The following is a 22,963-nucleotide window of genomic DNA, read 5'->3' as shown; positions in this document are numbered from 1 at the left end:
TATAATGATATTAAGCTTGATTCAGTTATTTTTATATAAAATAAAATGAATTGTTTTTCAGAAAATGAGTTAAACTTTTTAAAAATTAAGATAATTTACAAAAGAAAAATGAGCTTATTTTTCTTAATTAAGTTGTTTTCCATTTTCCATAAAACAAATATAAAAAAAATTGCAGAAAACATTTTTTATACACTCGCCTTAAGTCTTTTAGTTAGCTGATCATTAATATGAAAAATGACTTGGACAAAAAGTGATTTACATTTTTATATTAATTTTCTCTCATCTTTTAGTGCTCCTTTCTCATGGTGTTGTATATTTTCTCCCATTTTAGTCATTATATTATTGTTCTTAAAACCTTCTCCTGGTGTTACTTCAAGCCATGAAGGGTCCCTTGGACTTACCTCAATCTCCTCCTCACTTGTGTCAACTTTATTTCCTCGTTTCTAGATTAACTTCACTTGGATCTAGCCTTTGAGATTTGTGAATTCTTAATCCAATTGTTGGCAATCCATTGTTAGATCGACGAGCGTTTCCAATCGTGCCACTTCCTCATCGTTTTGAAGGTTTTCATTCTCCAAATCTTTAATAGCTCTTGCATAATAGGACTAGGATTAAAAGGTTAGAGTTTCTTTGGTAGCTTTATGGTAATTAACCCTTTGATCGTTGAGTAGTCAGTCACCACCCTAACTTGTTGCCCGTGTCATTCCATTCTTTTTGTCTTTAAAGTAATAATGTTTGGCATCGAGATAGGCCATTGCCTTCTGCGAAATAAGCTTTCTTAGTGATGTCGACTTTTAACTTGGGCCTTTTTTTAAACTATACCGTTTGCTCGAGCATGAAGATTAATTCATTTGAAGTTTTGCACATTTGTTATTTCAGGTTTGCAGGAACATTCTACCATTATGAGAGCAACAATATATTGGTCGAAATATTGGCTCCTAGTTACTTGCACCCAGCTTATTAAAAGCTATCTCTTGTTCAAAGCTTTGCCTTTGGCTCACTTGTACCAAACTTGGCTTCTATTGCTTGTAAACCTCTCTTTCATATGAAGTTCTACATTGATTCCCACTGCCAAAATATTGTTATAGTTTTGTACTAATTTCTTCATGCTACTTGAATCCATTCCCTAGATGGCATCCATAAATAGATCTATTATAGTGGGATCACATAGGATCCTTTTAAAATCAACAACTGAAATAAAAAAGATATAAAGAAACACATATTCATCAATAATCATGTTACATAATCTTTTGATTGGGAAATGCGAGTTTACTTTTCAACCAATTCAATTGGTTTCAACATTAAATGAAATAAATTAATTTTTAAATAAAAACAACACATTCGCTAATTGATTTAACAAGTTTCTAGTCACTAACACAATTTTTTAATCTCTAATATGGCTCGATCAAACAACTACAATCTACCCATTTATACTTCTTAACTACAATCATCGATCTAAAAATTTCTTATAGAATTTCACTATAATAAAACTCCACCTTAAATGTTACTTGTTCCTTAAAAATTTTGTCACCCATCACTATATTATTAGATTTTAAAGCCTTTTAGTATACAATAATGACATTAAACTTCAATTAAATTCCAAATTGGGTGAAATCTAACTCTAAACATAATTTGTTTCTCCATGGAAGAGATTTATATTTAAAATCATATTGAGGTAGTTTTGAATGAATGATACATTTACTTGCAGTTAGTATAAAAAAAACGATAACAATAAAATTAAATACTATAACGATATTTTAATATAAAACATAAAATAAACTAAACGTGTCACATCTCGCCTTACCGCTTATCCAATTTCACCTTTAGAAAATTACTTTTTACCGATAAATCCAACCATGCTTAACAAATTTCACAAAACCTCCCTCCCCATCCTTACCCCCTTTTTTTTTTGGTAATCAACACATGAGTTGGTATTATATTTGCTGAAATTACGAAAGCATCCATCTACACTTCTCATGTTTCCTAACTTAATTGAAGGTTAAATCGGACATTAAACCGGAAAAACCCTAGATATATTATCTCAACTTTCAGTCTTTCATCTCTGGAAACCCTAGCACACGATTTCTCCTCCATCAAAGAAGAAGCCCAACAATGCCGCCGAAGTTCGACCCAACCCAAGTCGTCGACGTCTTCGTCCGCGTCACCGGTGGTGAGGTCGGAGCAGCCAGTTCCCTCGCTCCAAAGATTGGTCCGTTGGGCCTCTCTCCCAAAAAGATCGGTGAAGACATCGCCAAAGAAACTGCCAAAGAATGGAAGGGTCTCCGCGTAACTGTCAAACTCACCGTCCAGAACCGTCAGGCGAAAGTCACTGTGGTCCCGTCGGCGGCGGCTCTTGTAATCAAGGCGTTAAAGGAGCCAGAGAGGGATAGGAAAAAGACCAAGAACATCAAGCACAACGGGAACATTAACCTCGACGACGTCATCGAAATTGCTAAGGTAATGAGGCCGAGGTCGATGGCTAAGGATTTGAGAGGGACAGTGAAGGAGATTTTGGGCACGTGCGTCTCCGTTGGGTGTACTGTTGATGGAAAAGACCCTAAGGATCTGCAGCAGGAGATCGATGATGGAGATGTTGATGTTCCTTTGGAGTGAGAAAGCTTGTTCTTCTCGTTTTTTACGTCTATCCTCATGCTTGCCTCTTTTAGAAAAATGTTCAATATAAAGATTTTGAACAATTTGCTTATATTTAATTCAGAGGCTGTTTTGAAGTTTAATTTAGATGATTTTAACTATTATGGATTCTTTATATTGTTTTGTTTCATTTTATTTTTGCTTCTTATATTGACTATTTAAAATGCTAGTCTTGTGCTTGGTAAGTAAGAAATGAATGGAAAACCCGTCTTTTGGAGAAGTGAATCGAAAATGCAAGTAAATGAATGGAAAATGTTCCATATTTCTTGAGTTTTAGTTGTTAAATGTTGAAGGAAGTCAATCAGATCGGTCTGCTGGTCAAATAATGTGTCATATTCCTAAGCTCATATTTTGAGATTGAGATGTCTTTGAATGGTTGGTTTTGGCTGTTGTGGCTAAGAATTGTGTTTTGCGTGGTATGCTTAGAGGTCAGTTTTGTGGTGACTGATGAATGCTTAATTTGTTGGATCGGTTGGCTAGATTTGATTGTAGACATAGAACAAGCATCTTGTGATGATGGTGCGTAATGCATGCTTTTTCTGCTGTAGCTTTGCAGCATAGTTTTTGAATTAAAGTTTAAGATTAGCCCATTCTTTTCTGATATTATGGGTAGCTATTGCACTTGTAGCGCTTTGCCAAAATCTTGCTTCATTGTTAAACGTTTTATGCATTTTTCTTTAATTTTCATATGATTTTTCTTGATTCATGTTGCATGTAGAAGGTGTGATGGATGCATTCAGTGTACTAGCATATGGTTACATGCATGTCCAAGGAAAGTCTCTCTCTTGTGTTGTTGCTTAATTGAGAATTAGGCCCATCTGTTTCTAGTTGCTTCCTTCTTAGCTTTCTATTTATTCTGTTACTCTTGAATTGAATTACAATTGCAGCATTGTGCATAAGGTGTTTTCTGCCTCAAGCTTTCATGTAACGAGTTATAAGTTTTTTTCAAAGAATTATTAACTTCAGAGTTTAAGGTATTTCATTATGGCTTGAGATTGTAGTTTAATTGTATAGTGCTTGTTATTGGAAGAATGATACGGTTACTCAATTCGTGCTTAATCAGACTCATGATTGTATGACCATAAATGGATACGTATGTTGCTGCTTTAATAGGAGAATTGTGGTGTTTGTAAATAGATATTCAATGACTTGAAAACAGGTGAAAGCCTTGGGATAGGATAGAATCTTTGGTTAACTTTCCCCATTGAACAAACTGCCTTTCTGCCTGCCTTTCCTTGTGTGTTTGTGTTCTGAGTCATTCAGAATGCGTGTTATCTTTTACTTGGACCTGGATCTCTGTTGGATATCTAAGCACTTGATGTCAGGACACACACAAGGCTTTTTGCACTTGGATGAGTTTTTAGCTGAATATATCTCTCAGTGTTCCCCTTTACCCTTTCCATAGGTAGCTTCTAAATGTGTGGATCTTTCTTTGTCATCGTTATAATGACAAAACAATGAAGTTCACTTTTAAAGGAAAGGGGTGTTGTCTTTTCTTCAGAGTTTAAGGTGGTTCATTTTAGCTTGATTTTATAGTTTAATCGTATAGTGCTTATTATAGGTAAGGTGATATGAACTGTTCCTGTTACTTGATTCTGACTTAGCAGACTCTCATGATTGTATGATTCTTCTTTAAAACAGGAGAATGATGCTTTTTGTAAGTTGATGTCCATTGACATGATGAAACTGGTTAAGGTATTATTGAACCTCGTAGGATCTTATGTTGAATTTGCCCATAGAACAACTCCCTTTGTACCACCTTTCCTTGTATGTATGTTTTTGTATTCTGGGCCATTCAGATGGCTTAGCATCATTAACTTGGACCCGAAGATCTCCTTTAGCCAACTAATCTGTTGTCTTTGGGAATAACTGCTATCAATTGTTTATGACCATTCATTCTTTAACTGGTTAAGGCTTTTGCGATTTGCACTTTGTTGGATTATTAGCTGAATGTTTCTCAGTATATCCTATTCCTAAAAGTCTTTCCCTTTCCCCTTTCCCCTTTCTGTAGGTAGGCATCTAAATGTGTAGATCTTTTTTGTCATTGCTTTAATGAAGTCCACTTTTTGAAGGAAAGGGAAAGGCATGCTGTTATTACTTGTTTAGATTCTTTCTACTGCCACTTGGCGCCGGGCTTTGGTTTCCCCCACAGCGTGGCTTGTTTTGGTGCACCGTTTCACCCTATTGAACTGTCATTTTCATGGTTGATAATTACCTGACGCGGATTCTGTTGGAGGTGCCATGTATTATACCCCGGCACCAACATTGGACAACTTTTGTTGCTTAGCTTAGATTGATCTTTAGATTTTAAGGATCTCGTTGAACAACTTAGGTTCCAATAATGGAGCCTGACTAACAAGTTTATGATACGATTGAGAAAAAATATCTCCTTTCTCAAAACGTAAGTTGTCTCCTCACTTCATTAGCGTCCACGTGGGTGAGCTCCTTACCGACAATTAATTATCTTCCATGACTATCCCCTACATGCTTTCAGTATATATACCCAAACGTTTTCAACAAATCTTTCTGTGCAAAACTCAAAACAAAATCTGCAATTGCCATTGTGAGTCGTGTTGTCTAAACCTTTAGCTAGCTAGCTCCCCTTTCCCAGTTGATGCCATTGGAAGAAGAGAAAAGATAGAATCTTGAATTTCAGTATTCCAGTTCCGTTTAGTTGTTTTGAAAAATTTGATTGATCAAGGATGGCTAGAGAGCAGAGGTACATGATGGAGCCTTGGATTGAGGCTCCCCCTCCATCCCTCATCGATTTCCCGTTGAGGCCTTCCAATACCCCGAAATTAGAAACAATAAGGGAAGAGCAAGCAGAGGAAGAATACGAGGATGATGAGGATGAAGATGATGAATTAATGAAGAGTGATTAGCATTTTTGGTTATGGCTAGGTTGGAGTTGGCGTCCTGGTTCTGGAAATGGAGCTTATAAGAGACGTAAAATCAAGCACTCAAATGTTGATTATCATGTATTATAGTATATTCATCGTAGTATATGTAACAAATTCCTATTTGTATGATATATGAAAATTAATTAATCATTTTTAATATTTATGTAGAATGACCAGAGTCCAGTGGTAAACTGGTAATTGGTTTAAACCCATACAAGCTAGTTGTAGATCAGTATTTTTAAACTGAAGTTATGACATGTATAATGTAGATGTGCATGTTATTTATAAATAAACCACGAGACACGGGTCTGATTTAAATAATCGGAATTTTATTTTATTTTTTAAAGTTAACGGTATTTAAATATCAAATTCAAATGTTTAAGAAAAAAAATTCCATACAGTATAAGTCTAAATAAGCCATTTTCTCAAGTTTAATATGAATTTCACAAGTAATTAATCTTCTGGAACAGAACTTAAGGCTCTTACGAGCGAACTTTAGGCATTTGAACATAAAGTTTAGAGTCCATGTACTATCATGCTGGTAGTACTGCTTTGTAGTTGATCACCTTTTAATGGATTGATTGTAATGATCGTTTACCTTCAAAAAACAATTATGAAAGGGTTAGCTGGCAGGGATATAAAAAGAAAAAAGGAAAAAAACCGGCACCGTCCACCCGTCCCTACGGGTCATTGTTCAATAGAAGAGAGAGGATCTAATTCCATGACTGACTTGAAATGTTGACACGTGGTATCTTTCTAGCCACAATTCAAATTTTAGAAAGCAACCTCAAAGATTAAGCCACGAGAAAAACCAAAGCAACGGGAAAAATAAGTAGCTGATAAGTGATAATTAATTATTAAATTTTTTTAGAAAGGGAATAATTGAGTTATAATTATAAAATATGGTAGATGATGAAATTATGAGGTTAACGTTTGAGAAAATGAAATTGGCATGCCTTGGTCGGTCCATTATTTATACTTTAATATTAATTATGTCAGCACTTTATAAAAAAATACAAATAATATATTGTAATTTGAAAGATTCATATTATTTTGTACTGTTAAATGACCCTTTTGATGATCTTTTAATATTCTTTCTAATAATACATATACAATCAATCTAATTGATAATATCCAACTTCTACATTTCATTATAATTATAGAATCCTTGTTTCAATTTTTAAAATAAATATGTCTGTCTTATTAATTATATTTTATCAAATAAAAATAATATGTGATAAATAAAATAAAAGTAATAAAATTTAGATAAGATGTTATTTCCATAAAATATATATTAATAATATATGTTTATCTACTTCAAACATGAGATATAGAAAGATGAATCTAGACACTTTTGTACGTACTTGCATGTATCCTTCCACACATTCCACCTTCGAATCTTCCCATTTCTTCATGATCATTCTTTTAAAATTTTTATTAATAAACATGAATATATTGGAATATAATAATTTAAATTTTATTTTATTTTTATAAGGTAAAATTTAGATATAAAAATAAATAATTTTATTTATAACATCTAAATATGATCGTCACATAAGTAGGACTGTTATAAAGAATTAAAACTCATGATTGTTAGTAAAAAATATTAATAAAGTTTATATCCATATTTTATATTTTTAATTAAAGTTGAAAGAAAAATACTTCGTAATTCATTAAGCAGTCAAGAGAACCAGCAAATTGAACATTGCAAGATGAAAACAAAACAAAAGGAAAATAAAAAATAATAATTAAGACATGCAATATTCCTTTATCTAGCTGGGCATAAAATTTTATATGGTTATGGTTTATGACCACTGCACATTGATCCTCATGATTGAAGGAAAACCAGAAATAACATCCAAATCCACCATTTATTTAGCAATATTTAATTGGCTTTTAGGTATGTCCAGACCACAAGTTTATCTGGCAAAGCCGTCACCACCTCTCCATTACGATAACAGTTTTGCTAAATTAGTATATATTTCTCAATTAATAATTATCTCAGGATAACATAAGATAATGGTTTTGATCTAAATATTGAATTAAGTCTCTTAGCAAAATGTTTTATGCATGTTGGCATTTATTGCATTAAAGGAAGTGGTAATTTGATCATAAGAGATTTTAACTTCATGATACATATGTTCTATATATGATATAATAAAAATAAATAAATACTGGAAAAATATGTGTCTGTATTTGGAACATGTGGCATAGTAGCAGCAGTGGTGAAATATATTGAAGAAAAGGAAATTCGAGAAATTGCGGTTGTATTGGTGGGTCCATGCAAACGAAGAAACGCGAAATCAAAGGTGGATTGGACGGCGAAAATTAAATGTTATCATAATGTGATTAACTTAATCAAGCCCTTCAATCATTACGATCATTCCCTCTCTCTCTTTCTCCCTTATAAACCCTTCTTCTCCCCCTCCGCTTTCTTCATCCACAGCTTAATAACAAACCCAAATCTCCAATTGATCTGTTTCATTTTTCAGCAAAGCTAGAAAAACAATGACTAAGGATATCGAGACTGCAGAGCAACATGGAGGGGAGTTCTCGGCCAAGGACTACCATGATCCACCACCTGCTCCATTGATTGATGCTGAAGAGTTAACCAAATGGTCGTTTTACAGGGCAGTGATTGCCGAGTTCATTGCTACACTTCTCTTCCTGTATGTCACTGTGTTGACCGTGATTGGTTACAAGGTCCAAACCGACCCTGCTAAGAACACTGTTGACCCCGATTGCGGTGGCGTTGGTATTCTTGGTATTGCTTGGGCTTTCGGTGGCATGATCTTTATTCTTGTTTACTGCACCGCTGGTATCTCTGGTGAGTTCTTCTTCTTCTTCTTCTTCTTTTTTCTCAGTAACCAAACAAAAAAGTACGGCAATCTAAACCATGACACATGCAGGAGGGCATATCAACCCGGCTGTGACATTCGGTTTGTTCGTGGGACGCAAGGTGTCACTCATCCGAGCCCTGATGTACATGGTGGCTCAGTGCTTGGGTGCCATATGTGGGTGTGGATTGGTCAAGGCTTTCCAGAAGACCTACTACAACAACTACGGGGGTGGTGCGAACGAGCTCCAACCAGGGTTCAACAAGGGCACTGGACTGGGTGCCGAGATCATTGGTACCTTTGTTCTTGTCTACACTGTCTTCGCCGCCACTGATCCTAAGAGGAATGCAAGAGATTCCCATGTTCCTGTATGTGTATTTATATCTATATCTATCTATATGTATTATTACTATTACTTTTTCAAGATTTCTTATTTTCTAACAAATGAGTGATGGGATTTTGCTAATTTGCATTAAAAATTTTTGAAAGGTGTTGGCACCACTCCCCATTGGATTCGCTGTGTTCATGGTTCACCTTGCCACAATTCCAGTCACTGGCACTGGTATCAACCCTGCTAGGAGTTTTGGAGCTGCTGTCATTTACAACAAAGAGAAGGCCTGGGATGACCAAGTAAATAATAATTTCCCATCCTATATAAATATACAATTTTCCATTTGATGTTATAAATTGTTGCTCATAATGTATATATATTTCATATGGTGTTTTTATACAGTGGATCTTCTGGGTCGGACCCTTCATTGGAGCTGCCGCAGCTGCATTCTACCACCAATACATCCTCAGAGCCGCAGCCATCAAGGCTCTTGGATCTTTCAGGAGCAATGCTTAAGTCCAGCTTTCATTTTCTTACGAACTTCAACCAAAAAAGAAATGGAGAACCTTGAGTTCAGTGTGGACCATTGAAATGTAAATAAATATTTATGAACAAGGGTGTCTTATTTTCTTGCTTTCAATGTATTTTATTTCGTACGTTTTTGTCATCTTTGTTCATCCTTATCCTCTCTTCTTTTTTCTTCCGGTGGTGCTTTTCATGTTATTTTTTTAATGCATAATTCTACAAGTAAAATATATTGTTTGTTTTAGTGTCAACCACTATTTTGGCCTCTTGTCATCAATCCATTGTATTGACTTGCAAATCAAGCTAATCAAGTGTTTCAAACTAAAATCACTTAATCATATCCCTAAACTTTATTATTATCACTTCAAGTAAAATGTCATGTAACAGGAAAAAAAGAAAGATCAGTTGATTTGAGAGCCTTCCAGTTTATTACACCACTTGGAACAATTATTGTGAACAAACCCTTTAACTACCATATATAAGAAGTTTTTGTATGCGCCAATAAATTTATTAACCACTTTTAAAATTTTTAATTTCATGAGTTAATTTTTTAAAAAGAAGCTCAACAATCATTACAGGGATAATAACTTTTAAAAAACATAAATTGTGAGGAAAGCTTGTCCTCTTTTCTACAATATATGTATCCTCTTCCTACTTTGGTAGTTAGGCTGCATTTATCCATGGGCATTCTTTTAAATGACTAAAAGTGGGTTTGGTATAAGCATTCTTATCCTCGAAATTTTAAATTATTAAATTACACATTGAGTACTCATCAAAAAGCTCAAATAGTAACATTTTGCCCCCAAAAGAATTAATTAGCTCATTAGATAATGATGTCACAAAAGAGATTAGATGAGTTGGAATTTGTGGCGGTGAGAGATTGAGATTATTTATGTATTAAAGTATTACATAAGAAATGAACAAAAGTGAAATGTGTTAGGTTCTTTATTTGTTTCTTCTTTTTTTAAATAAAACAAATAAGATGTTTGTCATCCTCTACCTATAAGAGTATTATTCTTAATTAAGCTTATCTAGTGCTTATTTTGTGGTCCTTTGAACATTTTCTAAGGCAAAGTAAGTAGCATAATTTTGGTGGTCCAAACTTTTGTTAGAAAGTGTTGTACTTTAGTTCTGGACTAAGTAGTAAACTTATATATGATTTATACTTAGGAATGCTTTTTTAGAGGACTACATTTATTAACCACCACATCAAATTTTAATTATTATGTCTCATCCGAGATAACGGAAAATAAATTAAAATATTACTTTACTTAAGTTTATAGTGACAAACCATTTGACCAATTATCTCTTATCTTACTATAAAAACTTGACATGTAACCGTTTAGGATCGAGGCTAAAAGTATAAAGTCCCAAAATTTAAAGTTGGAAGCAAGTCTCTCTCTCCCCTCCCACACTCGTCTCTACATATTACTTTTTCAGTCTCATCTTAATTTTTTCTGGCCATAGTTTTCCATTTTGAATTAAACAAGGTGAACTGCACAACTTCACGAACTTCTCTGTTTTATTCGAGTAATTTATCAAAAAAAATAAAATCTTTTAATTAGATTATAATTTAATTAGCTCAAAGCATAATTAACTTTACATTGATTATTGTCTCTTCTAGAGCATTCTACACTAATAAAACGTCCCCACCAAGACCTTAAACTTAATCAACAAACGCTATTTTTGTCTTATTAAAAATTTTCCCTATTTTTATCATAATTTAATTATTTAAATATCACGTCAAGAAATGTCTGGATTATGCTTAGAAATTAATTCTCTTATTAAAATTATTTATAAATTGAATCCGATTAAATCGTAAGATATTAACTTAAATTCACGAGTCAAATTAAGTTTAAAATAAAGTGATAAAATTTTAAAATATTTAATTATATTTATTTTGATAACAAATTAAATTATGTCTATTCATTCTATTACTAAATACATTATTAGGATTTGTGTAATAGAAAGGGCAAAGGTTCAACATAATGATGCTTCTATTCACCTATTTCAGTTGCCGGTTCCAATTCCGTATCAAATAATAATATTATTTTAAAGATTTTAGAAATATTATTTATACAATATTAAGTTTCGATTCACATAAAGTCAAACTTTTGAATTTTACATCAATTCAAATAATATAAGAGTTTCTATTATTTTATAATACTTAAAATACATGTTTTTTATGTTAAAATTAATTTTAATATATTTTAAAAATCAAAATTTCTTAAATAATTCTATCCTAAACCCAAAACACACTATACCAAACACAATTATTTTTAAAATAATTTTATTATTGGTTTTGATAATATTTGTTGTTTTTGACACAATATTTAAAACTACTTATAGCCCTCATTAACCCATAAAAAGATAATGTACTTCAGTACACTTGAACCCATATCCTCTTACATTAGCAACAATATTTACACTAATTAAATTAAAACTCAATCAATTTTAACTTGGTGGAAATGTCACTAATTTTGGATTTAGGTGGGAAAAGAATCGGTGGAAATAATAAAGCCACCTGGCGTGTTCGGGTAAAAAAAATCAAGTGAGATTAAAAAAATTACAACAGCATTTTGTTAGATACTTAAGATTAAATAAATAAACAATTTTATAACATTAGAGATAAAATAAAAAAGTTTTACAGTTTAATATAGGGCTGTAATTTACCCATAACTATAAACATATTTACATGGGCCTCCACAGATAGAAGGGCTTTTGCTTATTAGGCTTTATGATCCATTTGCAGAGGGAAATCTTAAATACATGTGAGTAAATCATGTGAGTAGAGTAGAAGAGAGGTGCATTGCTCCCTAAAACCCCACTGATTCCAAAACAAGAATCTTGTGGAAATGTTGGAGGGGACCACTGCAAATGAAAACACCAGTATATAAGAGATATAAATAAAGCATCAAAACTCGCATGATTTAAAATACTACCATGTACAGGGGAGTTACGACCGCATTGGATTTAGTTTTTAAAACAATTTCTCAAAATGTATTATACAAATTATTACTATATCCAATTTTTACATTTATGATATATATATATATTTAAATAAGGCATGCTTATCCCCTCTTGCAATAATGGTGAAGGCTGGTGACACAGGCAAGCCACTATAATTACATACATAAAAAATATATATGTGTGTGTTTTTTAGGCCCTTTGCTAATCGTTCAAGCTACGCAAATCCCATGCTTCCCTTTACTTTTTCTTTCATGTATGATAAGAATATCATCAGAACATTGTTACTGAGCCAGTTTGTGTGTTTTTTTCTTATTAAATATGATTTAATAATTTCATGTAAACGTTGAGATAAGCCTATGATTTTCTCCTCATTTGAAATGCATGTGGGTGCATAATGGATTATGTAATTAAGTTATTATAATGGCTTTTGTTCTCAAATTTTACTCTAAAAGAAGTGTTTGAGAAGGCAGCCTTAAAGGTAGAAACTTGGCTTTGGGAGCAAGTATATGGAAAGACAAGCACAATAGTAAGTCAACGAAGATTAAGACATTGAAAAGAGGCAAAGGAACCCAAAATTTATTTCAATTAATTTATTCCATACGTTCAAGCCGAGCTTAAGTGTCTATAATTTCATCTTTTATTTTGACTTTTTTTGTACCAAAAGGGGACAAAAAAGGGATTATGTAGTAGTTGACAAACTTTTTTTCATTAGCTGTGTGGTACGATAATAAGATAAAATTTAAAATTTTGGACACTTTATTAAGAATTGATCTCTATTCGGACTATAACAATGTCTCAATGAGCACACACTTCATTTAAGGGGTGAACAATAAGAAAAAGCTGAAGATGAAAAAAAAAGTACTAACTTAAAAAAGTCTTTTTTTTTTTATGAATGGCATGCACCTTTTGAACCATCATTTATATTACCAAATATTAAATGTCAAGCAACACCACCACCATCAACCACTTTAAAAGGCCTTATATAAGCCATTGTAAAGGGACACAAAGTTTGAACTCAATCAAAATACCACCAAAAGAGTGAAAAAGATGAGTCCATTACTTTCTTTCTTGCTTCACGTATCTTGTCTAGCTCTTTTGAGTATTGCTAATGGTGAAGGAAGAGCTCCCCACGGCATTGCTTACGAGAATCCCGTGGCCTTCTCGCCCTCGGCTTATGAATTCTTCCATCCCAAAGCCCAAGTGCCAGACACCAAAAACCCTTGTGCAGCTTCCAGTTGCTCCCCATTGCCTATTGCAGCTCAAATGGGCGATGGTACTACAGCACTTGAAAGCAAGGTATCAACACAAAAAGAATCCGGGCATCAACTTGGAGCCGGTGGAATCGTAGGCCTTGTTTTCGGTTTGGCATTTGCGGTGCTTTTGGCAATGGGTGTTTATTACGTGCTAAACATTCGTCGTTCCAATGCTAATAAAGCAAATTACGTTCAATCCAATGCTTAAATCGTGTTATCTTTGATATTCTCCGGTGTATAATATAGGTTTAAGGCTAGAGCAGTTCAGAATTAGGACTTTCTTCTCTATGTTTTTAAACATCTTGTTTTGCTCTTTTCTTTGGTGTTTAGTGTTATCTTATTCTGTGATTCAATTTGTTTCATAATTGCATGATAGAATTCCGATGTGTTGGATTTTGTCATCATTCAAGGCAATGGAAGCACGTAAAAAAAATGTAGGTCCTGAAAATCAAGAAAGATAATTCAGATTATGCCCTTAAATCATTAACAAAGGAGGTAAAAAGATGAGACATGTTACTGTGCTCTCATTTCATACTTCAAAAGTGCTTCTATAAGAGTTGATTATTCATGTGATAAAACTATTCCATTACCCAGTAATAGTTTATACCAAGTGCCAACCACTTTACATTCTTTTTGAACGTTAGTGCCAACATTTTTAATATTCGGATGAACTGGTCAACTAAACCATAATGCGGTTGGGGGAGTATTTAGATGTTTGATACCAACAAAACCAATAGGGAAAGGATTTGTCATTTTGGGACGAGTAGATAGATCAATTTTAAAGAAAACGATGGGTTTGAGGTCCTAGCAGAGTGGAACCATGTAGAATCAGAAACATGTAGTTAAGAGAGGGGAAATGGAAGAATCTTGCTGTTTAAATTCTAAGCAAAATTAAAAATAGTACTACCGAACAAGTTAATTAAGATTTATATCTCAAACAGCAGGAAAACGAATACAAAATTCATTCCTTTTTATCCCCTATTTTGAGGTTTTAGCAATCTCATACTAACCAGTAGGTCCTGACCAGTATAGTCTGTGCCGATAACTCTGATTTAAAGCCCTAAATCTTCTTTCTCAAATTCGAGTTCCCATAATCCTAAGGGAAAGAGCTAATTATCAAGGAGAGTAAAGTCTTTTCCAAAGGCAACATTCATGATTCAATGCTGGTTAGATTGAAACAATCCACTTCTCAGCCATTCAAGTCTCAAGGAAGAAGGGAAAGAAATGAAATTATATCAAAGAATATTTTAAACGCCATATATCATGAAAGTAGAATTTACCATTATTTTATGTTATGTAATACAACATAGCATAGCCCCAGGATGCATTCCTCCTTTTTAAGTTCAAAAGATTTAGAGAGATACAGCTGAGTACAAGCTAATGCACGCAATGATTTGTAGTAATAGACGCATCAATAGTTGACTTTAAAATTACTCCAAATTTCTACCATCGACGTGAACTAATGGACTCAATTACCGGCACAAATATCTGGTCCACAGCTTTGTTCCATAGAAGTGCAAACTCCGAGCGAGATTTCTTCCCAAATATTGGCTCTTTTATCTGGAAGAAATATAAAGTAAAACTATGAAAATTTATTACCAAGTAATGCAAATGATGAAACAGAGTTTTACTTGTAAAAGCCAAATCTGCTTGTATAGCAATTTTTAGATAATAATAGCTTCATCTTTCCAGTGAGGTTAACTGTTTCTTTGCTATTACCTATAATTCGACTTCAGATATACTGCAAAACCACATGGATAAGTCTCAAATCTATAAGAAGTTAACATGGCCTAAAACATAAGGTTCTATACTTTCTTCATTAGAGGTAACATAAATTATCTACAAGATAGAATCCTGAAGAAAATTGTTGTTTGTAAGGTGACAATATTGCTCAAAATATTCGATTGTTCTGCGGTCATTAAAGAGGTGTAAAACTAATCTACTTTAAAACTGTGGAAGCAACCAAAATATATCAGGCAATTACATTCTCCTTATTATTAAATGATTATCTAGAGTGTTAATAACGTCATAGATGAGATTACTCTGGTTTCAGTTCTAAAGATAAAGCTCTGTAATTAGAACTGTTAATAAATTATCTACAAACAATTTAAATTTGCTCATTTCTTATGCAAAGCTAGGGAGTCAAATCACCAAGTTCAATCATTAATTTTTAAAACATTGACAGATACTAAGAGTTAGACTTTGAACTTCAAATGTTAAAGACTGTGATAACAACCTCTCTACATCTAAGACCGCAGAAAATCTATACTGGAACACAAGATTTCTCCGTATCAACTTCAATTCTTGGGAAGAACGATATAAAGGAAAAATCTAGAAGTTTATGAGAAATTCCCCAAAATGAAGGAGGAAGAAAAGCATTTCACTTGTTCCTTCCAAGAATCAAATACAAAACTAAAATCTAGAATTCTAATTACACATTTGATTTTTGCATTTACACTCCTTCCCTGAATCCAATTCACATGTTTTATCACTTCAACTAAAGCACAAGGATTTCTATATGCGCCAGCATTTACTATGACATAGTTACTTGTTCTTAAAAACCATTAGCCAGACGAAACCAGAGCAAGCATTAACAATGACTTCCACAATTATTTTTATATAAAGAGGTTATCATAAAATATATACAATGGCCTTATCCCTTGTAATTTCAATGGTTATAAATTCCTCAGAAGTCCAAATATTCTTCAAATACAAAGCATTTTTCCATTCATCAGAATCAGAACAAAATAGAAATAATGACATAACAATGAAATCAAGAAATTTCCTTTTCAAAAACTAAATTATGAAAAGAAGCTAAAACTTGAGCCCCCCATCCACCTAGTAATTATAAGAACTTCAATCTGCTACTTTTTCAAGGGTTTCAGATTAGCAAATATAAAAGAAAATTTAACGCAGGAAGAAAAAAAAAAAAAAGAGGACCTGAGATTGGAAAGCGAGTTGAGACTGATAATCTGAAATCGATTCATAGATACGTTTCCGTTGCTCAAATACTACGATCCCTGTCAAAGCGGTTCCAAGTGCGGCACCAAGCAGACGCTCCTGCATTTTCATCAAATACCATAAATTTTAAAAAAATAAAAATAAGAATTAGGAACAGATAAGACAATCTTCAGTTTCTTGGATTGGGAACCTGAGCGAGAACGCTGATCATTGTGAGAAATTTGGCGTTGGAGGAAATTTTCTTTGATTTCATAATCAACCTGAGAAAAATAAATTTTGGGTTTTCTTTTTGGATGTCCAAAACCATGAAATTCTAAAGCCCAAATTTTGAAATGGACTGAGGTCCATTGAGAATTCATTATATTTTGAAGCCTTGAATTAAGAATTCTGACCATTATAGTAGTCTCATTAGGAATAATTAATTAAGGTAATCTGCCATAGCCCATAGACACCTATATTTTCCTCAACTCTTAATTATCTATTCAAGCATAAAATAACATGGCAACACTAACTATTATTCTTATTTTTTTATTGCATTCATTGATTTCTATGTTTTTTTTTTTTGAAGATTTGTTATGTAAAAATATTAACAACACTAACAATCAAGCATGAAAAGCTGAAAGAATAGATTAAGTAGTCAAGTTTGTCCCAAAAAACTATTCATTGACCAATAAAGCAATGCTAAATAGTGGTTTAATCAGTTGAGATAGACTCATCCATGGATTGAGTTAGAAGACTCGTCTGAAAAGTGGGAGGATTTGGACAAAAATATAAACTTGAAAATGGGTTTAGACAAAAAATAAGTCTCATTTTTTAAACAGATCGGGCCTCAAATAAGTTTTTTGGCCCAGCCCGATCTGAATTTCAAAAAAAAAATTGTTGTTGTTTTTTTTATTGTTTTTTTTTATTTTGTTATCGTTATTATATTGCTAATATTTTGCTGTTATTATTTGGATATTGTATAACTCTTATTTTATTATTAATTTTGCTACTATTTTAGAGGCACTTATCTTGGTGTTATTTAAGTATATTTTTAATTTTTTTCATTTGTTAGTAAACATTTATTTTAATGTTATCAGTGTACGTGATTTATTATATTTTTAGCTTTATTTTTTATATAAAAAAAGAATATAAAAAATTTAACATGGACTAACCGAGTTGGACTTGGGCAAAATTATAGACCCATTTCTTAGTCTGAGTCGGACTCGAACATAAAAAACGGATATAAATTTTTTTATTTGACCTATGAATAACCGGTATAAATAACCATAAAGGTGCCTCTCTTTCATCTCAACTCTTTGTTATATTTATGATTTTCACCATCCGATTATGTAGCACAAATGTTGAGACTCAAATTAGTCTCGAAGATTCAAAAATACATAAATAAAATTAATATTCAATGATTTTAGGGTTAATAAAATAACTTTAATTGGAGTTTTAATTTTTACCTATATTTTAATATAAAAGTTAGTGATAAATTAATTCATTTGCTAATAATTAGTTACTCTTATAATTTATTTTAAGAAAGAAAAAATTCAGGCTTATTTTGAAAAATCTTATTTTTATTAAGAATTTTACTTATTTTTTAATTTCAAATTTAAATTTCTACTAATTATTTTTATTTTATGTTTAACTAATATTTTTCATTAATAACATAAAATTTTTAATCCAGTAATAAAAATATTTTATTATATAACATAAAAACTTGAATTCAATATCTAACAATTCCAACCTTATCTCAAATTATCAATATATCTTTGGTACAGCCCGGTCGCTCCCCGCCTGAATGCCAACGTATTGATGGCTGATGGATGATGTCAATATTTGGAAGTAGAAAAAGGAGTTGTCTTATTGGAGCTTATATAAAAAGAAAAATAAATATTATGGCAAGGAAGGTGTGCTTGCATTGCATGTGAGCCGCTGTCAGCGCCCCCACCACAGTTTCTCTCATGTGATCGTCTGTCCCAGCTGCTATATCTGCAATGCAAATAAAAAATAAAAAAAAATGGTCCCTATTCCATTGCCTGCTCATTATACCCATATGTCCCTAAACCCTTCCTGATTAAGACTTATCATTAAAACCCTGTAGAGGACAAAAAAATTAGTTTTCCCATTTCCTTATGTAACTGTACATCTTTCCTATGTTTTAAAATCCCCTTGTCTGAACTCTGAAATCCTTACTTTGCTCATCCTTTCAAGTGTTGAAAAAAAAAAGAGAGTGAAGTTGCAGATTACAAAAGATATTAACTTGAAGTACTGAAACCTTATGGGTTGTTAGTTGTAATTGTAATGTAACCGTTGATCCTTTTATAAGTAGACCAACCGTTGTTTTGCCTCAAAAGAACATAGGGTCCTACTTAGGAAGATTTTGCGTGAGAGAATTAATTATGTAGTCTGCTCCTGTCCTTTGCTGTTTATTGGAAGAATCCTTCCATTCTTCAATGCCTAGTTGCATACCTACAAAAGAAGGCCTCTGGGAACTGTAAAAAGTTCAAAAAAACAAAAAGCATCCTTTTTTTGGGTTCTTGACTTGATAAACTCTCTCTTCAGGGCATGGACCAGCTTTAATGGTATGTATTCTTTTATTGTTTTTTGTTTCTGGTATTTCTGGGTACTTCGTGTTATTGGTATAGATTATAGGGATTCTGTTAATGGCGACTTCCCCTTGCGACATTTCCCTGGAAAACAGCTTCAAGAGACACAATGTTATGTCACTGTAATTCATCACTGTTAATGGCTTTTTCGTTTCTTTAACCGCATAATGTTGAGAATCATATGTGTAACTTTTTGTCTTTAGCCAAATGCTATGGTTTTCTTCAGCTAAAACACATAAATTCTTTGAAGATCAGTAATTCAGTATATATGGTTTTAACTATGTCTTTATGTATCATATCTGTGGATGGTCTGGCAAGCATTTTTTTCTTGGCTGACAATTGACCACTTTATTAGATTCTCTGAGGGAATCTTTTAGGCTTTTTGGCATGCCAAATGAAGATTTACAGACATGAAAATTGTTGGCTAGCAACTTAATGAAAAGAAAGAACCAGAGATAATTGTATCTGTCCACTTCCATAAAGACAACCATTGTAACTGTTCTTTTTTCTAAGCTTAGCTGGAATTTTCAGTAAAGAGAGGCATTACTGTTCAATTCAGTGAGATAATTATTTTTGCAATTCTTTCACTTTTTTCGTTCAATGATGCAAATTTCTCGGATGAGTAAGGTTTTCTAGTACTTATCCAGCTCATTGTATACCAAGTTTGAATAACCAGAAAGTAACATAGAAATCTGTGCTTGTCACCATGCAGCTAGGTTCTTTTTATTTACTCTTGCTTAAGCTCTCTCTCCCTTTCCAGCTAGCCGGTTCATATTCATGTGAATGGCCTCCATCTATTTGGTTACTAATTACTATTGATGTAGTTTTTTTTTACCTGTTTCTTTCTACAAATTTGTGATAAGAAAAGGGCATTTTCCGAAGGTTGTGATTGTAATTCCATAACCATAACTGATAAGACTTAGATGTGAATCTTATTTAGAGTGCGCAGAAAATGTTTGGTCAGTGGAGTAAGGGTTATTGACAATGCTTTTGTTCTGGTGGCAGCGGCTGCCACTGCTTTTGCTGATTCAACTGTTCCAACCCAACTGTTTATGTCACAAGCTCTTCAGTAAGTTCAAATTTGTCCCTTACAAGCTCTTCATTTGCTGCAATTGCCTCCTTATCCAATGATTAATGCAGTTATATATAACCCTTGATTCGTTCCTCTCTTGATTTTAAGACCAACCGAGATTTGTCCACACTTCATTGTTTGTTTTATTGCAGCTGAAGCTTTACTTATTTGCAAGAACACAGTCTGCACTCCTCAACAAACCAACAGTAGATTTGGGAAGTTCCCCTGCTTGAGGCAATGGGCATATGTCAATTGTTATCGACCAGAAGATGCAGATGTTGTTTCCTTGTAAGGTCCCTTTTTAAACGTAGACTTAAAATTTCTGTCACTCTGATGATGTTTTTGATATCAGAATATATCAGAATAGTTAGAATACAGCACCTTAACACGGCGGTGCATTCATACCATGTATTGTGCAAATCAACACAAGTAATGTAAACGACAAGAACCAACCAGCCTGTATATGATCATTGAATTAGGCTCCAGATACTTTCATGTCAGCATGCATATAATTTAACTGTTGATTCAACCATAATATTTGTAATAATATCCTGGGAGCCTATTATTACACAGGATTCCTGGAATCTCTCGGATATCTCTTCCAAGTAGATTAACTCAATTGTTGTTTTTTGCTCCAAAGTTCATCCCCTCTTACTCTCAAGAGAAGCCCTTTAAATCAAGACATGGAAGGGTAGCGGCAGCTTCTGTTGATGGGGAAAATGCTGTTCCAACACTCACGCCTTTGCAAACAGCTGATAAGAAACCGAGAAAACAGACATTTGCTGCCATAATTGGCTGTATTAGTGCGGCTCTTCTTGTCTTGATCATTTTGGTGCTTGTGTATATCTGCTTGATGCGCGTTAAGAGATTCATGAGGAGAACATCCGGGACTGAATCTTCCATGCCATCTACTGGTAAGCCAGTCTTCTTGACGAGATTGCACATGCATATTTCTTAACATTGCAACAGAAAAAGAAATTTTCCTTATCTTCCATGACAAATTTACAATGATTTCATCTCTCTGTGTCTGAGCAGTTGAATTGGAAAGAGCTAACACATCCCATTATGCTGCTGGTGCGCAGTCTCCGATCTATACACAAAATCTAAAGCAAATAACAATGTCAGAGCTGGAACATGCTACACACAACTTCAGTCAAAGTAATATCATTGGTGAGGGCCGATTTGGTTTAGTCCATAAAGGACTACTTCAAGATGGAACTCTTGTGGCAATCAAAAGATACTTGAACACCCAGGTTCATTTTTTCCTTCATGAGGTAACACCTATTCCGTACTGCTGCAGGAGAGCAGTTAAAGATGTTTGGTTTCAAGCTTTGTTTTTCAGTTGATTTGAATCTTTGTGTCTGCATTACTGTGACCTGAAATTCAAGAGAGAAAATGGTAGCGTTTTCAACAACTTAGAACCCAAGAAACATTGAATAAAACTGTAGAAGTGACATTTCTCAGCATCGAAGAAACTGGATTTGTGGCAGGGTAATCATGATTATGTTTGTCTGGATTCAATGCAGATAAAGCAAATAGCTCAAGTTAGACACAGGAATCTAGTCAAGCTTGTTGGTTACTGTGAAGATAACCACCAGCAGTTTCTTGTATATGATTATATACCTAATGGAAATGTTGGAAATCACCTTTATGGTAATAATTTGTTTTATATATATACAAATTACCTGTGTCCATTGCAAATTAATCAAGGATTTGGCTCCCTGATCCTTTTTTTACCAGATTACGAAGGTTCACCTACTGGTAAACTAAACATGCGGCAAAGGTTGTTGATTGCACTAGGGGCAGCCAAAGGTACATTCACCATTCTATATATATGTAATTCAAGATGGTAAGTTTAACTATTACAGGACGATACATAAAGAATCAGAACCCCAAAATAATGATCGTAATATTAGCTTCCTCAACCGTACTTTTTAATTTTGGATCAGGACTTGAACATCTTCACAGTATGGCTCCTCCTCTGCTGCACATGCATTTCAGAAGCAGCAATGTTCTTCTCGATGAAAACTTCACAGCCAAGGTTTCTGATTATGGATTATCCAAATTGTTGTCTGAAGATCAGTTTTACGCGTCATCTTCAGCCATTGATTGTTTTCTTGACCCAGAGTATGCAAATCAATCCTTGTTTGAAACCCATTGCATAATTGATCTGATAGTGTTAATACTTCATTATCTGTAGCTGATTCATCCTCTTTTCTTTTTCCTGAAGATTGTATTCATCGAAGAGATTTTCAGTGCAAAGCGATATATATGGCTATGGAGTCTTCCTCCTGGAGTTGATTAGCGGACGTGAAGCAATTTGTAGAGATCCATCAAACTTGGAAACAACGTTAATAATGCAGGTTCTCTGATACAGTTGTCCTAATTACTTGTATACGTAATCCCCCATTCTTACAAAAACATCATTTTCTTTGAAGGCCAAGGATTCGAAAGATATCAGCAGTTTTGTCGATAAAACCTTGGGAGGTAAATCAATGCGTGGGGCAAAAAAAGTAGTAGATTTGGCATTGCAGTGTGTGGACATAAGACCAAGAAGACCATTGATGAGAAGCATCGTTGAAGAGCTTGAACGAATCCAAGAGACAGAGATTGGTGGTTTGCCGTTTGAAGCAGGCGAGGAGATTAGAGATGTAGCATTGGGGAGCGAGCTCTTTAAGTGACGCTCGCCCGGTATAATAATCATTCTTTTATTAAATTTATTGACAGTAATTACCAATCTCATTACAAGCAAATTGATTTTGTAAAAGAATTGTGGGAAAGAAATTAAGCATATCAAAGTGGTATACATTTGATTTTTTATCTTATTTGCTGTTTGAAGCCTTCCTTCTTAAAGATTAAATTGGTTCG

The 22,963-nt window shown here is 33.5% G+C and overlaps 5 protein-coding genes across 5 annotated transcripts; 4 read left to right on the top strand and 1 right to left on the bottom strand.

Moving 5' to 3' along the window:
- Positions 1-2,044: 2,044 nt before the first annotated feature.
- LOC105769197 (60S ribosomal protein L12-3) lies at positions 2,045-2,767 on the top strand. The gene has a single exon (XM_012589671.2). The coding sequence runs from the start codon at positions 2,113-2,115 to the stop codon at positions 2,611-2,613; it is 501 nt and encodes a 166-aa protein (XP_012445125.1). The 5' UTR covers positions 2,045-2,112; the 3' UTR covers positions 2,614-2,767.
- Positions 2,768-7,963: 5,196 nt separating this feature from the next.
- LOC105769196 (probable aquaporin PIP2-2) lies at positions 7,964-9,496 on the top strand. The gene is made up of 4 exons (XM_012589670.2): positions 7,964-8,379; positions 8,462-8,757; positions 8,879-9,019; positions 9,123-9,496. The coding sequence occupies exons 1-4, from the start codon at positions 8,061-8,063 to the stop codon at positions 9,234-9,236; spliced, it is 870 nt and encodes a 289-aa protein (XP_012445124.1). The 5' UTR covers positions 7,964-8,060; the 3' UTR covers positions 9,237-9,496.
- A 3,728-nt stretch (positions 9,497-13,224) lies between these two features.
- On the top strand, positions 13,225-13,861 carry LOC105770590 (uncharacterized). Its single transcript, XM_012591861.2, has one exon. The coding sequence runs from the start codon at positions 13,263-13,265 to the stop codon at positions 13,674-13,676; it is 414 nt and encodes a 137-aa protein (XP_012447315.1). The 5' UTR covers positions 13,225-13,262; the 3' UTR covers positions 13,677-13,861.
- Positions 13,862-14,727: 866 nt separating this feature from the next.
- On the bottom strand, positions 14,728-16,742 carry LOC105770591 (uncharacterized). The gene is made up of 3 exons (XM_012591862.2): positions 16,620-16,742; positions 16,409-16,528; positions 14,728-15,028 (listed from the first exon to the last, which is right to left on the bottom strand). Exons 1-3 carry the CDS (start codon positions 16,734-16,736, stop codon positions 14,912-14,914), a joined length of 354 nt encoding a protein of 117 aa, XP_012447316.1. The 5' UTR covers positions 16,737-16,742; the 3' UTR covers positions 14,728-14,911.
- Positions 16,743-19,001: 2,259 nt separating this feature from the next.
- Positions 19,002-22,920, top strand: LOC105769064 (probable serine/threonine-protein kinase PBL28). Its single transcript, XM_052631576.1, has 10 exons — positions 19,002-19,145; positions 20,029-20,092; positions 20,248-20,383; positions 20,669-21,009; positions 21,131-21,369; positions 21,622-21,748; positions 21,836-21,907; positions 22,045-22,222; positions 22,326-22,458; positions 22,534-22,920. Exons 1-10 carry the CDS (start codon positions 19,002-19,004, stop codon positions 22,774-22,776), a joined length of 1,677 nt encoding a protein of 558 aa, XP_052487536.1. The 3' UTR covers positions 22,777-22,920.
- Positions 22,921-22,963: the final 43 nt, after the last annotated feature.

Source organism: Gossypium raimondii, chromosome 5 (assembly GCF_025698545.1).
Source record: "Gossypium raimondii isolate GPD5lz chromosome 5, ASM2569854v1, whole genome shotgun sequence".
In the NCBI taxonomy this organism is placed as follows: Eukaryota; Viridiplantae; Streptophyta; class Magnoliopsida; order Malvales; family Malvaceae; genus Gossypium; species Gossypium raimondii.
This window is presented reverse-complemented; position numbering and strand designations above follow the sequence as displayed.

What these genes read in the sequence shown, in the direction of transcription:
- LOC105769197 (XM_012589671.2), top strand. Translation starts at nt 2,113, where the DNA reads ATGCCGCCGAAGTTCGACCCAACCCAAGTCGTCGACGTCTTCGTCCGC.
- LOC105769196 (XM_012589670.2), top strand. Translation starts at nt 8,061, where the DNA reads ATGACTAAGGATATCGAGACTGCAGAGCAACATGGAGGGGAGTTCTCG. An exon ending in CTGCACCGCTGGTATCTCTG is followed by an intron (nt 8,380 to 8,461) that starts GTGAGTTCTTCT and finishes TGACACATGCAG; the next exon opens with GAGGGCATATCAACCCGGCT. An exon ending in AGAAGGCCTGGGATGACCAA is followed by an intron (nt 9,020 to 9,122) that starts GTAAATAATAAT and finishes GTTTTTATACAG; the next exon opens with TGGATCTTCTGGGTCGGACC.
- LOC105770590 (XM_012591861.2), top strand. Translation starts at nt 13,263, where the DNA reads ATGAGTCCATTACTTTCTTTCTTGCTTCACGTATCTTGTCTAGCTCTT.
- LOC105770591 (XM_012591862.2), bottom strand. Translation starts at nt 16,736, where the DNA reads ATGGTTTTGGACATCCAAAAAGAAAACCCAAAATTTATTTTTCTCAGG. An exon ending in TGATCAGCGTTCTCGCTCAG is followed by an intron (nt 16,529 to 16,619) that starts GTTCCCAATCCA and finishes ATGAAAATGCAG; the next exon opens with GAGCGTCTGCTTGGTGCCGC. An exon ending in AACTCGCTTTCCAATCTCAG is followed by an intron (nt 15,029 to 16,408) that starts GTCCTCTTTTTT and finishes TATTTCTTCCAG; the next exon opens with ATAAAAGAGCCAATATTTGG.
- LOC105769064 (XM_052631576.1), top strand. Translation starts at nt 19,002, where the DNA reads ATGTATTCTTTTATTGTTTTTTGTTTCTGGTATTTCTGGGTACTTCGT. An exon ending in GATGCAGATGTTGTTTCCTT is followed by an intron (nt 20,384 to 20,668) that starts GTAAGGTCCCTT and finishes ATTATTACACAG; the next exon opens with GATTCCTGGAATCTCTCGGA. An exon ending in AAACAACGTTAATAATGCAG is followed by an intron (nt 22,459 to 22,533) that starts GTTCTCTGATAC and finishes TTTTCTTTGAAG; the next exon opens with GCCAAGGATTCGAAAGATAT.